This window comes from Uloborus diversus, chromosome 10, assembly GCF_026930045.1.
Source record: "Uloborus diversus isolate 005 chromosome 10, Udiv.v.3.1, whole genome shotgun sequence".
Classification (NCBI taxonomy): domain Eukaryota; kingdom Metazoa; phylum Arthropoda; class Arachnida; order Araneae; family Uloboridae; genus Uloborus; species Uloborus diversus.
Genome location: NC_072740.1, coordinates 39,492,189 through 39,507,263, shown reverse-complemented (window position 1 = coordinate 39,507,263; position 15,075 = coordinate 39,492,189). Strand labels below are relative to the sequence as shown.

Here is a 15,075-nt window from a genome sequence, read left to right as displayed (position 1 = left end):
AATCACACCGAGTTGCTGCCTCAGCGAGAAATGGCGAATAATCAATCTGTTAGACGACATCTGGATGCTTTTACCCGAGGTCGAATCATTGGGAAGTTGGAGGAAGGCCGCAGTGTGACAAGTGTGGCTGCAGAGTTCGGAATTGCTCACAGCATCGTTTCACGACTTTGGAGACAATTTCAAACTACAGAAAAGCTATCCAGGGGTTCAGTAGTGGTCGTCCACGAGGAACCACACTCGCAGATGACCGGTATATTGTCTTACAGGCCAGGAGAAACAGGCGGCAGACAGCGGGAGAAATCGCTAGACACACGACACAGGCGACTGGACGACCGATATCGCGTTTTACCGCGGCCAGAAGACTGCACGGTGGTGGTCTGTTTGCACGACGCCCTATACGGTGTGTACCTCTAACGCCTGCCCATCGGAGAAGGCGTTCTCTGTGGTGCCGGGAACACCGGAATTGGAGAGACAATGAATGGGGACGAGTACTCTTTACAGATGAGAGTAGATTCAGTCTGAGTAGCGATTCTCATCGCATACTTATCTGGAGAGAGCGGGGAAGCCGCAATCATCCCTCGAACATCATTGAAAGGGACAGGTATGGAGGTCGCGGTGTTCTCGTTTGGGGAGGCATCATGCTTGGTAGTCGTACAGACCTTCACATCTTCGACGCAAGTTCAGTCAACGGGACCCGTTATTGTAACGAGATTCTTCATCCATATGTGCGTCTTTTTAGAGGCGCTATGGGTCCGCAGTTCCTTTTCATGGACGACAATGCACCATGTCATCGCACAGTAGCTGCCGAACAGCTCTTAGAGAGTGAGGATATTGAACGTATGGATTGGCCGGCACGATCTCCGGATCTCAATCCCATCGAGAATGTATGGGATTTTCTAGGCAGACGCTTGGCAGCTCGTACCTTACCACTAGTAACGATTCGGGAGCTTCGATTGGCGCTGCAAGACGAATGGGCAGCAATGCCTCAACAACTCATTGACACCCTCATTCTCAGCATGGGCAGACGCTGTGAAACCTGCCTAGCAGTCGGGGGAGATCATATCCCCTATTAAAGACCGGATGTTTCTTGCTGGACACCCATCACAGGGATGTTTCGGCCTTCAGTCACATTGCGCTCCATGCTACTTTTTCAATAAAGCTTCTTTGTATCCCTCTGATTTCTCTTTTAGTAAGTTTTGCTTACAATACTTGACCCCAATACGTGTCCTTACGTATTGGGGATCTTACGGTATTAAATGTGTTGATTTGGAAAGTTTTTGTACAAAGTTATATTGAAAAAACCGTCTCGTCCTTAATTTTTGCACACCAGTGTATACCTTTTTTGTCACCATCTGGACGACGCTTATAACGGACTCGATCTAAATTGCAAGGTGGGTGGCCTCAAAAGGGACTGATTTTTTGTTTCCGTTTTTTATATATAAGATACTTCTACTTTGTTCTACTAATTTTTTTTCGAGTTCACTTCTGAGAAAATTTTTATCATTTACGATAATGCCAAAGCAAACAGATTCCCAGACGATGTACTAAATTTTCCCCGACGGGGGGGGGGGGGGAGCAAGACGTTTCCGACAGGGGGCAATTGCCCCCCCCCATGCCCCTCCCTTGTAGCTATCTCTGTGGATAACTTATTTGTATGGAAAACTTTATGATGAACCAATTAACAGAATAACATTATAGCAAGGACCTAAATAAAAGTTTTTTGTATAGTAAAGAAGCAATAACTGATATTAATGTTTAAATTTCATACAAAATTTTTGTAAAAAATATTAACATAAGTCTATGATTTACATTCGAAAATTAAATATTCAACAAATGAGCAAGCAAGAAAATTTAGTATTAAATACTCCATATAAAAGATATTTAAACTTAACATTGCAGAAAATTACTTTCATTCTAATTTCCGCATTCTATTACTGGGGTGACCCGATTGTAACAAAGGTAGATGGATAAATAATTTTTGTGAAAGATTTAAAAGAAAAAGAAGAAAACTAAGGCGATACAGAATTATCATCATCATTTACGTAGATATATTTAACTTGCAATAAAAATAATGATATGCGTAAAAATAATGCAAATAATTTAATCGGTAAAAACATTGAATAAACAAGAATCGAAATGAAATAATTGAAGGAAAGTAATTTGCGTATCATAATGATAAAGTTCTGACTGTGAAAGGGATGTTCTGGGGTTGAATCCTGCCCCTCCCCCCCCCCCGGAAATGGATGTACTTTCTCTCTCTTCTTGTCCTTCTTTGTGTGAATTTGTGCTGTGAATGATTGTCTACCCTGTGAACGGGTCCTTATGGCATGTGTGTACTGTAGAAGTTAGACTTCACACCAAATTACGATACAGTTGGAAAAGTGAAGCAGTGCACATCAAATTGCCAGCCTCACTGGCCCAAGACTACTATAATAAAGATAAAGATTTCTCTTCAATGGGGATAATCGAGTGCCATGCTAGATCTCTCACAATCCCTCGTCGGTCTCCACGCTGACCTCGTCGAAAACTCGGGATCGAGTAGCGCAGCGGTAGGCAACCCGTCGATCGCGATCGACTGGTCGATCTCGGGTCCGTTTTCAATCAATCCGACAACATTCTGTACCATGGTTTTTGTCATAGAAAATATATATGTATCGCTTTCTGAGCAAAAAATTACGCTGAACTTCTTTATCAAAAGATATTACAATATTTTTCAAAACTTTGTATAATTGCTGGAAATGCCCCAATTTTTGATTTGCATGTAAAATATTCTTTTTGCCTTTAGTTATTGAATAATGTCCTCAAAAGTTACTTTAGGTTTACACATATAATTTGGTATGACACATTTGTAAAGCAGCAAAGCATTAAAATCTAATACTTTGCGTTGAAAATGTTACTACAGTGGTGGACAAAATTATAGACTCAATTTTTTTTTTCTTTTGTTTCAATTACAACATAACTCAGTTTAAATTATTTTCATTGAAGTAAAGATGAATAGTTGAAGAAATAGTTCTAAAATTAGTACATCTTATCAATTAAATTAAAAAATTCATAAAGTTAGAAAATTTGCAAATTTAATATTTTATCATTACGTGAAACCTGGACAAAAATATAAACTCAAAGTTAAAAAATCCAGGATTACGAGAAAGTTTCGTTCGAAAATGTTAATTCAACGCCATAGAATGAATAAATGTTGCCATCAGTGATTGCTAAAAGTTTTGTTTTTGGAAATTTATGAGAAACATATAAATGCACCGCTGGACAAAATTATAAACTCATTTTTTTTCGTTTTTTCAATCATAATTTAACTCAGTTAAAAAACTTTTTGTTCCAGTAAAAATAAATAACTGACTAAATAGTCCTAAATTCAGTATAACTCATAAACTTTATAAAATAAATAATTTAATTAAAAAAATCTCAACTTTAATATCTTTATAATACATGAAACCTGGACAAAAGTATCAACTCAAAAATAAGAAACTCTTAAGTTTGGTAGAATTTTATTTAAATGCTTAATCATTTAACAACCAAAAATGAACCAATGCTGAATTACAAAATTACAAACTTACAATACTGCATAAACACAATTATAAGCTGACAATTTTTTTTTTTTTTTGAGTTTAATTAAATTATATTTGCAATTACTTCAGTAAAACAAAAGCATAGATTTAGGAAAATGTAATTTTGCTATTAACATGGATAAATTGAAAAAAAAAATCAAGATTTGAAATGTTTTAAAAATTAACACTGCATTAAATCTAGCCATTAGTGTAAACTACAAACTTTTAAAAACGAGTTGGGCCCCCAGTTTTCTGAATTACCTCGAATATGCGGCTGGGCATGTAGATTTCACAAGAGTTTCTAACAGCTGTAGTGGCATATGGTTCCATGCTGAAAGTATTTCCCTTTTTAATTCCTCTGTGGTTTGGTACTGGTGCCGATCATGATAAACTTTGCGAACCCTGGTCCCCCAAAGATTTTCAATCGGATTAAGATCTGGACTACGAGCTGGCCATTTGATAACTTTGATACCCCAGCGCTTGAACCATTCTTTTGTACTTTTCGCTGCTTGTACACTCGCGTTATCTGGCTGAAATAACCAGTTTCCTCCAGGAATCAGATGAGCAAAAGGTAAGAGATGATCTTCCAGTATTAATTGGTAATCTTCAGCACTCTATCTTCCATTAAGAAATGCCAATCCTGCTTTACCATGCTGAGAGGGTTATTTATCTTTACTGGAACGAAATTTTTTTAACTGAATTAAATTATGATTGAAAAAACGAAAAAAAAAATGAGTTTATAATTTTGTCCAGCGGTGCATTCATATGTTTCTCATAAATTTCCAAAAACAAAACTTTTAGCAATCACTGATGGCAACATTTATTCATTCTATGGCGTTAAATTAACATTTTCGAACGAAACTTTCTCGTAATCCTGGATTTTTTAACTTTGAGTTTATATTTTTGTCCAGGTTTCACGTAATGATAAAATATTAATTTTGCAAATTTTCTAACTTTATGAATTTTTTAATTTAATTGATGAGATGTACTAATTTTAGAACCATTTCCTCAACAATTCATCTTTACTTCAATGAAAATAATTTAAACTGAGTCATGTTGTAATTGAAACAAAATGAAAAAAATTTGAGTCTATAATTTTGTCCACCACTGTATAAGTACAACGTCAATCGAAGCAAATAAGCGAATACGTTGTCTTGAACGGGATTTGTTGATGCAAGGCTTTCAAACTTAATGTGAAAGTGCCATGGGAGCAGTGAGCAACGAATTAATGGTGTCTCACTGTTCGCTCATTGCAAAATATAAACTGAAAAGCTACAATTCTCAGACAAAGAAAATAAGCAACATCATTGCACTGTTAAAATCAACGTTAGTTAATAGGCTAATGTAACATAAATAACACCAGTCTGTAAAATTTAGGTATCTAATAGTTTAGAAAACAGTGCAACAAACAATGGTGGTATTTTACTTCGTTGGGTTCAAACTATGATGACATAGTTATTTTCCTTAATTGGTATTTGAAAACAAACTTTTTCCTATGATATTGTTCACAGTATCATAGCCTGTCCAGTAACCTGGCCTTTTAAAAGTGTTTCACCAGGCTAGAGAAATCCGAACAGAAAATAAATTGCTGCTGTCCCACTGTTCTCCCTCTCTCACTGTATCCATACTTCTCCTCTACATGTTTTTAATTTTTATACAATTTTAACTTTGTTTTATGTTTTAAAGTCTTATCTCATTTTTCGTCGACCAAGAAACCTCGACTGCAGTTTTTCCCGTTTTTCATTCTTGTTAGCCTCTCCCCTCCGCTAGTGCAGTCAAACAATATTTGCCAAATAGCATTGTTTTTATTAGTGTCGGTAAATTTACTATTATGAAAGACAATTGTCCAATCGTAGTATGATTTGACTTTTCTTCAAAGTAAGAAAAAAAAAACAATATTTCGGTTTAAAAAAACATTATATATATATATATATATATATATATATATATATATATATATATATATATATATATATATATATATATATATACAGTAAACCCCCCCCCCCTAACGGACACCCCTCTAATGCGGACAATTTTTAATTCCCTAACATTATTAAAAATTATTATTATTAGCAGAAATCTGCTAAATTTCTGTTTTGAAGTACATGTATATTACGATTCGCATATATTATTTCTTATGAATTTACTGTGGAGGCGGAACTCACTCTACTGGTGTTTGATGCAGAGAGGTTATGTAGGAGAATGCCACGCTGTTTCCTCATTAGCTTCTATGCAAAACTGAATGAATGCTTCTAAAATTTTAAAATACCGAACTCTTTGGAATATTTCTAAACAATAAGTTTATAGATTCATGAAGTATAATATAAATAGAAGTAGGGGAACGTGGGTCAAGGTTAAATAGCGGAGCAAAGTGAAACAGAGTATTTACTTTTCTTTTTGCGCTATCTCTATCTTCAAATATTTTAACTATGTAGTAACCAATGTAGTCTATTCCACAGTCGGGACAAAATAACCTCTGAAGATTAAAGCATATGATAATCAAGCAATTTTCAGAAATCGATACTCAAATTGTAATATTTTATTGAAGGTCAAAACTTATTCTTGATATTATCAAGTGACAAATTGCTTGTTATTAACATTTTATGTATTAATTGGGACTTTTTAATACTTGGTACAGTATTTATTTGATTAATATTAAGCTAATTTGTATTTTTAATAATTTTCACGATTAGTCAAATAAATGCGGGGCCAAGTGGAAGGCGCAAAGTGAAATGGTTCACTTCGTTCACTAATTCAATCTAACTAAATCACTTACGTATTCATTACTTAACTAATTTATTTGCATTTTTCGTTTAATAATTTACTTATTAATTTTTTCACTTATTCTGTTATTCATTTACTATTTTATTCACTCACCTATTTTTCCTCATATATTAATTAATTAATTAATTAGCTAATTGTTTAATTATCTTTTCATTTGTTCAACTATCCGTTTATTTACTCATTCCTTTGTTTCCCAAAAGTATTTTTTGCAGTAGAACATAAAAGATTTCATTCGAGAAATATTTCATTTTTCACTTTGCCCCGCGAAAAAAGAAGTGAAGATCTTCCCCATTTTTTTTTTTTTTTTTGAAGGCACATTTTTTCTGGCAAAATCAAAAAATAATGCTTCAATGAACGTTTTGTAAGAAATACATTATTCTTTCGTTATGTACTGTAATTTCCAAGATAAAATTCCGATTTGTTCACTTTGAAAAAGTTAAGTCATCTTTACTATTTCACTTTGCCCCACGCAATCCCCTACATAGACTCATGGGGATTTCGGTTACATTTAGCAGTAATAACGCGGTGACCTGATTGGAAAGAAATCTGGAATAGCAGAAAAAGTCTCTTAAGTACGTTTATCAGTGCATTTACAATTAAACAAAATTTGGCATTTTCTTTCGGGTAGTGAGATAATACGTGAGTTTTTTTATTTACAGGTTTTTGCATGTAAAAGTTTTTTTGATGCGAATACTAAGCATTAATCAATTCCCTCATAAAAAGTAAATAAAACTCCTAAGCTCAATGCAATTTGGAAAGTATTTATAATATTTCTGGCCAAACTTTAATTGTTGCCTGAAAGCTTCCTGATTAAAAATTATGGTTGTCTATGCAGACAAAGCCATTAAGAGCAAGTAAAAAACTTTTGAAACCCTTAGAGGCACCCGGTGATGGTGAAAAATATCTTGAGACGAAGTCAAGAGAATTGAAGGTAACTTCAATTTAGGACATTTGAAGGTAGGTAAGACATTTGAAGGTAACTTTTGAAATGCACCGGTCAGGCCCGGATCTTTAAATTTTGGGTCCCCTGCTCTCTGCAACAAAATCTGTAGGGTCTCTCCCCAGAGGCCAGTAATGTATGTTTGCAACGTTAATAAGTCTTAGTGCTAGTTTTTTGAGCAATAACGATTGCTTATTGTTCTCATTTAACCTTTGAATGACGTTCCTATGATTTTATTTCCCCTCCCCCCCCCCGCCTTCCTCTGCAGCATCACCGTCGAACGGCAACTCCCGATGCTGCTCCTCAAGCGAGCAAAGTCTCCAGATTGCGCCCATATCCTACACACACACACACGCGCGCATTCCTACATACATGAATGCCTACACTCTGTCGCATACATATACACACATACGCCTACATATACAGTTACGCCAATACACGAACGCCTACACACACATACTCGCGCACATACACACACAAACGCGCACGTACATACACAAGCACACGTACACGCATACACAAAGACACACTCGTTCGTGATTGCGAAAAACATAATTTGAATTGAAAATGTCCAAAATTCAAATTTCCTTGTTTTTTTTTCATTTTCTTTTTGAAATTTCGTAGACCGTTGGGCCCCTTAAGGACGTGGATGTCCCCCCCCTCCCCGCAGTTCTGGGTCTGCGAGTACGCAGATCCGGACCTGCATCCGTACGAAAGGATTCCAAACGCTAGTTATTATTAATTGAAATGATTCAATATCACTTAAGTTCTAAACTTTAAAATCAAAAACTGTAAATTTGGTTTTACCATGCTATTTAGTTTAAAAAATAAAATTCATCAGAGTTTGTAAAAATTAAAATTATGGATTTATCAGTATGAATTAAATTTAAGCTTTTTTAAAGGTAAAGCTCAAATTGTTTTGTTTTAGCAATTCAAATTAAGGCTATTTCTATTCTTAGTTTACACAGTAAAACATGGCGATATAGGAGAAAAAATAAGGTTTCAATTTCAATCCCCACAAATTTTTTTTTATCTATCCGAAGCAGCAGTGGAAATAAAGTGTATTTATGTAGTTAAAGTCACCGTTAAATCAAAATTAGTAAACGAATTTTGTTGTGTCGAAACACGAACGTAGACGAATCGATATATTAATGTTGCGCCTTATGAGCTGTGACTATTTTTTCAAAAAATCGCACTGAAAGTACTTAATGTATCATGCATCATCGTTGAATTATTTCTTCGCGATTCGTTTCTGTTTTTGGTTAAATTTTAAAGTTTAAATTAGGTCTTTTTTTAAATATTTGTCTACCTTGACAATATTTTCCTTCATTTACTAGTAATAAATTCTTGCTAGCGTCAGAGAAAATCTTCAACCAAAATATACTTTTTGATTGCGTTTTTTCTCATATAGAAACAAATTAATAAGTGAAAGAGGAAAAATCAACCGGGACACGTATGATGGGAAATCTCAAGCATGAGTAGTTCCCATAGATGGATGGAGTGCTAAAGAGTTTGGAGGTATTATGTACTATATAAAGAGTCAAGTTCCAAATAATTTATCAAGTAATCTATAGCTCAACTAAAACATGCGATCATGCTTTACGTGTACCAGCCAGCAGAAATGTTTAACGAATTAGAATGTGCTTCCGAGTAACTCTAGGTGAGAAATAAAAAGCATACTAGTATAAAGAAAAAAAAAGAAAAGGAAAGAAAACAGTATCGTTTCCAAAATTTTCTTAAAAAATGCTAGTTTGAAATTCTGATTTGATTATGTTTGAAAGCTAAACGTACAGGCCAGCGAGGACGCAGGATTTTTCTAAACAAAAGCATAATTTAATTGCGATTTTAGCTATCTCCCTGAAAATTTGTTACAAAGGGGGAGCATTTTAAGGCTTTAGTTTGTTGTTTATATATTATTACGTAATTCTTGACTCTTGGATATTGCCCAGATTACACATTCCAGGAATGAAAAAAATACAAGCGAAGTAATAGCTGAATTTTATATGGATATTGGTGATGATTTCGGGAAAAGTAATGAAATATTTCTATCACTTCTCTCTCTCTCAGATTTTCTTGAAAAATTCAACCTTACGTGTATTTTAATTTACCCCATATTTTTTTTTTCGGCGTTGAATTTCTTCCCTTTCTGCCCGGTAATTTTTCTACAGTGCTGAAACTTAGAGAATACCCCTCTTTGACGCATTTCTGACGCTGTACACTTTATACTCCAGGGTCCTTCGTACCTACCACTATACGTGGATTAACCGGTTGGATCGGGATCTGAAGACAGCTCTGTTCTTTTTTTTTTAAATCTCGGACAGGATCCGACCAACTCCTGACCCAGCACCCCAGAGGTATTGATTTGGAATGGGGACTTGGAGGATTTTGTGACCACGAATATATTTAACGTGATTCAGCCACCATTAACGAACACGGAGGATCATCGACCGGCTGGCATCGAACTCAGAATCAGGCCACCATGTCCCCCCCCCCCGATGCTGTACACTACACTCCAGAATCTCTCGTACCAATCTCTACACGTGGTTAAACAAGTTGGATGAGGTCCCGAAAAGAGCTCCGTTTCTTGATCCTTTTCAGGAGCCGAGCAAGTCCTAATCCAGCACCCCCAAGGGCATTGGTTAGGAATGGGACCTTTGTAACCAAGAACTATTTAACGTGCTCCAGTCACCATTAGTGAACACGAACGATCTTCGATCGGCTGGCATTCAACCCGGGACCCTCCAGTTACGAGTCTGACCCTTCAACAAGTGAAGAATATTTCGCAAAGTCTATTAAGTAAATAAATACAAAAATATAACTCATAAATAAACTAAACCGATACAAAATATTTCATTGCTGAAGAATCAATGTATATCTCTCAGAACAGATTATTTTCCACATATTTGAACGAAAAAAAGCCACATATGCCAGATAATACGTGCAAAATTGTTCAAGTAAATTCTTTTTGATGGAGGACTTCAGAAAAAATAGAAATCAATTTTACAAAAAGTCCTGACGTGGGTGGCGAAAAATGGAGGTCGTTTTGGATATCAGCATACCGAATACCATAAATATCAGCGAAAACTTATTATGTATTTTTTCGAAATCTTTAATTTAGCAGGCCTGTGTTATTTCCTCCCGTATACTTAACCCGTATATATTTGATACAGTATAATCTTATATAGGTATTAACACCAAAAATTTAATTACTTGGGCTTTGTTTGGTATCCTGATACACCAGCTTCTTTGTTAGGAATAGATCCATATCCAGTTTTTGGATCGTCTTTGCTTGGCACAAGAAGACTCTTCTTTTCTTCAGTAACACCCATTTCAGTCGTTCTACTGCCTTCACCACCCAACCATTACTATTCACTTTTTCCTGTGATAAAAGAAATATAAAGCACAGATAGCATTATCTGTCACTTCTTATATCTTTGTGTTTCGGAGGGTTGTGACATATTCACCATATTCTTAAATTTTTGCTACACTGCTATCTATTTCAATTGTTTGTGTTGACTCTTTGACATGAGAGATCAATGGGGAAAAAAGTAAAGTAAAAATTAAAAGCAAGATAAATTTGATAGCCCAATTCAAACCACATCATAGTTATTTTAGGTGATAAGGCTATTCGACGCTTTCATCAGATATTTCTGCCGCTTAATTGTCGGTTTCAGTATCGTTTTTGCAAATTTTAAGCTATTTTTGCGATAGCTACTACCAAGGAGTAAATTAGTGGGAAAAAATTAAACTTTTATATTCCTTGAAAGGGATGGGGGAGAGGGGGAATGGCTTAAAAAAGAGTTTTATGTGGAGAACGTAATATGTAAAAGTAAACCAGTTCAAATATGCTTATACTGTGGTATGAGAAAAATGGATGTATTTACTGAATTATAAAACATTCTATTACATTACGATATAAGTAATATCTATAAAGTACAGGTCTTTCAATTAAGACTTGTTTGAACGGACTTTAATGCACTTGAAAGCAACTGAAAAATAAGATCAAACACTGAAAAAAATTCCGAAACGTTCCTGAAAAACTATGGGCAGCTAATGTGCCTAATATCTACCAATAAAATGTCTGACAAAAAACTGGAGCTTTTCTGAAGAATTCAGAAACCTTCCCAATCAATGTCAGTCATGTCTCTGTCATTACTCAGGAACCTTCAATAAAAACTTATATATGTTTTTAGTAATATCATGGAGTTTTCCTGATTTACCAGGAATGCTCCTACAGCAAATACGGACGAAGCTAAGATAGAATTGCAAGCAAATGCAGAACATCTTATTTGCTTGCAATTCCTTCAAAACTAAAATATCTAGAGACTGCATTTCAGTCTTGTTTGGGGCTTTGTCAATACGGAGGGGCAGTATTGTCTGTTTTCTACGAGAAGGCACTTGACTCCTCTCTCGTCACGTGGTATCCGATGATTCTATTTCACTGTTTTCGGCAGAAGGTATATTCGGATCATAGCATTTTGTTGTAAAAGCAGCAGTTTTTAAAATGAAAGAATAACTTAAATGACAACAGACAAGCGAAGCAAGTGATGTAAAGGACACTAAGACTTTTTTGCACATTAAAAATGCACGCCCAAGTTAAGGATGTCTGGGTTTGTCTCCTTTAGAAGCGCGTGGATTGCTTAACGATCACCCCCGCGTAAAATGGAACTCTGCGTTCGAGGAAGCGTGGCGAAGTGCCTTCTCGTGAAAAATGGACAACAACTAAAGTGAAGGCGTACCACGTAATAAAGAAGCTGAATATAGTTTTACATTAATAATCAAAAATGTTTTCAATCAAAGTGTGAAAACAGCACTCATGGAACTTGTAGCGATCCAGGAAGCGTTTTCGCAAAAATACTTGTTCCCGGTAAAAAAAACTTGCTTCCTTGTTCCCGTTCTTGTTTCTCGGTATACACCCCTGTTCACACGAAATGCACCACTTTCAATAGTGTACTCAGGGGACTTCACTCCCTTGCCGCTTTAGGCGGTTCATGTAAGTTGAAGGGAGTTAATTGATGTTTTAATTGACATCTCTGCTAATTAAAGTCGTATAGAATTGAGAACAGGCTATCTTCAACGTCCTATGTACAAATCCATTCACACGTTAGGAAAAAAAACCATTTAAAATAGAATCACTAAAAATTCCTTTGTCTCTATTTTTGATTGAAATTTATTGTCGATCATTTATAGTGACTTTTTTTTTCTTTTTTTTTTCTTTACGCCCATTCATTAATATAATCGAAAATAAAATGTATTTTGAAGCTCCGAATATCAGTAAGAAACTTTTTCCACTATTAGAACCGTATCTTTGGTCGATGAACTTCCTTTTATCGATCGCACATGCGAAGTGTTTGCAATTTCCCCTTGTAACGCTTGAGAAGTGAGAGATTTATTCGTAGTTGAACAAACCATAAAAACATTAATTTCGTTTTTTGACCTGGAGTGAAAAACGGACTTCTACATCGCATTTCAAAAAACATATAGAAATTACTAAAAAGGATAGTTTTAGCTACGAAATCTAAATTTGTGTTTCTCTGCTCATTGACCTATATAAAAGGTGCAGTTATACATGTTTATAAAATCATGCACTGATAAAAGAACTTTCATTAATAATAATAATAATAATAATAAGGTAAAATAAAACAAATATTGTACTAAAGGGGAAAAACTTGAAAAGATAAGTATTAAAAAAATAATTATAAATAAATCTTAATTAGTTTTTTAATAAAATTTTCTTTATCAGCGCAAAACTTTATAAAAACCCAGTATTTATTGTGGTTACACTGCGTTTCAGAATGATATGCACTTCGCATTTTTTCGTGGCATCTGACTGAGAACAAGAACCCATTTTTTTCTAACAGAAATCACACACACACACACATTTCATAATCCTCATTACAATTAATTATGAAAATAATCTCTTGCGCTAATAGGTTTATTTGCTCTAAATTTCATAAATAGTATAGTTTAATATAACTGCAAAATTAATCTGGCCGCTTTCTTGTTTTTAAACAAATTTCAGCAGCAAGTTTTAACGAACAAAATGAGTCGTCGGTGCTATTTTCCATTGCCTGACGAAGAAAATAAATGCTGAGCTTGAGAAGAAAAGAGAGTAATCAACGAATGGAAAAACTTTGAAATGACTTAGTTAGACTAATTTACGACATTTATGTACATCTACAGCAAAAAAACTAATTGGCAAAAGTTTCTTTTAATGGACCGGCCATTTTGAAACGCACAAAATAAAAGTTAGTTTTTTTGTTTCCAGAAATTGCGTTACCAGGATGACTTTAAAATTATTTCTTCCCAAAAAGTTTTACACTCCAAAAGTAAAAAATAAATTAATTAAAGGTAGACCTGTCATTTCGAAACGCAGTGTAGTTTGAAAAAGTGGAGGAACTTGAACATTCAATGACTTCTACAATATTCTGAATTACAAAGAAATTCATGTAGAATGATGTGAATGGCTGTACAGTAACAGCAGCACTTAGGTAGGTCTGATCATCATTAACATGAGCACATGAGAGTTTATCCCTCTGTTGTTAACCATAGGGATACTCATCCAGAAATACGAAATAGACATTTTAACATCACTACAAGTTTATTTCACTCATAGAAAGTTGGAAATGTGCCTAAAAAGTTAGCTATGTGTATTTTTACGCTTTGTATTTTGAATAAAAATTTAGCATGGGAGAAAATAGAAAAAAAAAACATTTTATTGCAATTGTTAAAATATTACATTGGAATGTTTTGGTAATTCAAAAAAGAAAATAATAATAGTAAACACAAAATATCATGTATATTCAAAGTGTTAAAAACGAAACCATTAGGATCTTTTTTTCTCTTTCTCATTCCACTTTATTCTTAGAAATGTAGTTTTCTTTTTTTTTTAAAAATGACATTGTTCACTATTATGGTCCTTCATTGATTTCGCGCAGTTCATTCTTCCGAAATGAATTTCACCTTTCTAAAAGATGCCTTCGCGTATTTTCACGGCTTTGGGGGGGGGGGGGGGCGGGTGGAACCTAGTTATGTCTTTGATACCAAGTGATGCAAAAATGTTAGAACTTTTAGCCATTTTCCCAAAGTCAGCAAAAACTTATGTGGTACTTAAGCTCTGGTGTTAATTATAAAGTGAATGATTATTTCAATGAAATAATGACCTGTGGAAAAGTAAAGGTTATATTAACATAATCAAAACATTATACCCGTGTTTTGAAATCCAAAACGCATGTATGTAAGAATTTTCTAATTTTTGTACTTTAAAAAGAAATAATAAGCACACTATTCCTCAGAAAGGTGGCTGACTTGTCTTTGAGGGGAAGAAATATTGAATTTTAATGCCTGGCGTGTTTTGGCCAACGTTTTTATATAGTTGAAGTGCTCAAATCTTTAAATCTTTTCTTTACTGCAAAATTTTTTGTTTTAGTACGTTATGAAATCTTGCTATTTTATATGCTCAATTTAAAGTCAGCTCATTTTTTACTTGACGATTTACAATGCATAAGAAATTTTTATAGACTAAAAAATTTAAACTAATTGCATGCTTTTTAGAAGATATATTACTCGTTTTTATCTTTTTTATTGCATTTAAGTTTCGCAAATAAATATAATTAATTTTAAGAAGGTAATTGCGTTTTTTTTTCATTTGAATTTTATTTAAATTCTTCTCCGACATTCAGAGTTTTCTACAATCTTTTAGTTATAGTATTATTGCGCTTCTTTAACGAAGATTTCTATCTAAATGAGCAAAATAATTTAATTTCATTCTGAAATTTCATAGTTAAT

The 15,075-nt window shown here is 34.3% G+C and overlaps 1 protein-coding gene across 1 annotated transcript in view; it reads right to left on the bottom strand.

Annotated features, from left to right (window-relative positions):
* Positions 1-10,616, bottom strand: part of LOC129231724 (ATP-dependent translocase ABCB1-like) — a 74,601-nt gene extending 63,985 nt beyond the window's left edge. Inside the window, exon 1 of the mRNA XM_054866086.1 lies at positions 10,498-10,616. Coding sequence (XP_054722061.1) covers positions 10,498-10,616 — 119 coding nt within the window. The remainder of the gene's footprint in view (positions 1-10,497) is intronic.
* Between the last annotated feature and the right edge of the window lie 4,459 nt (positions 10,617-15,075).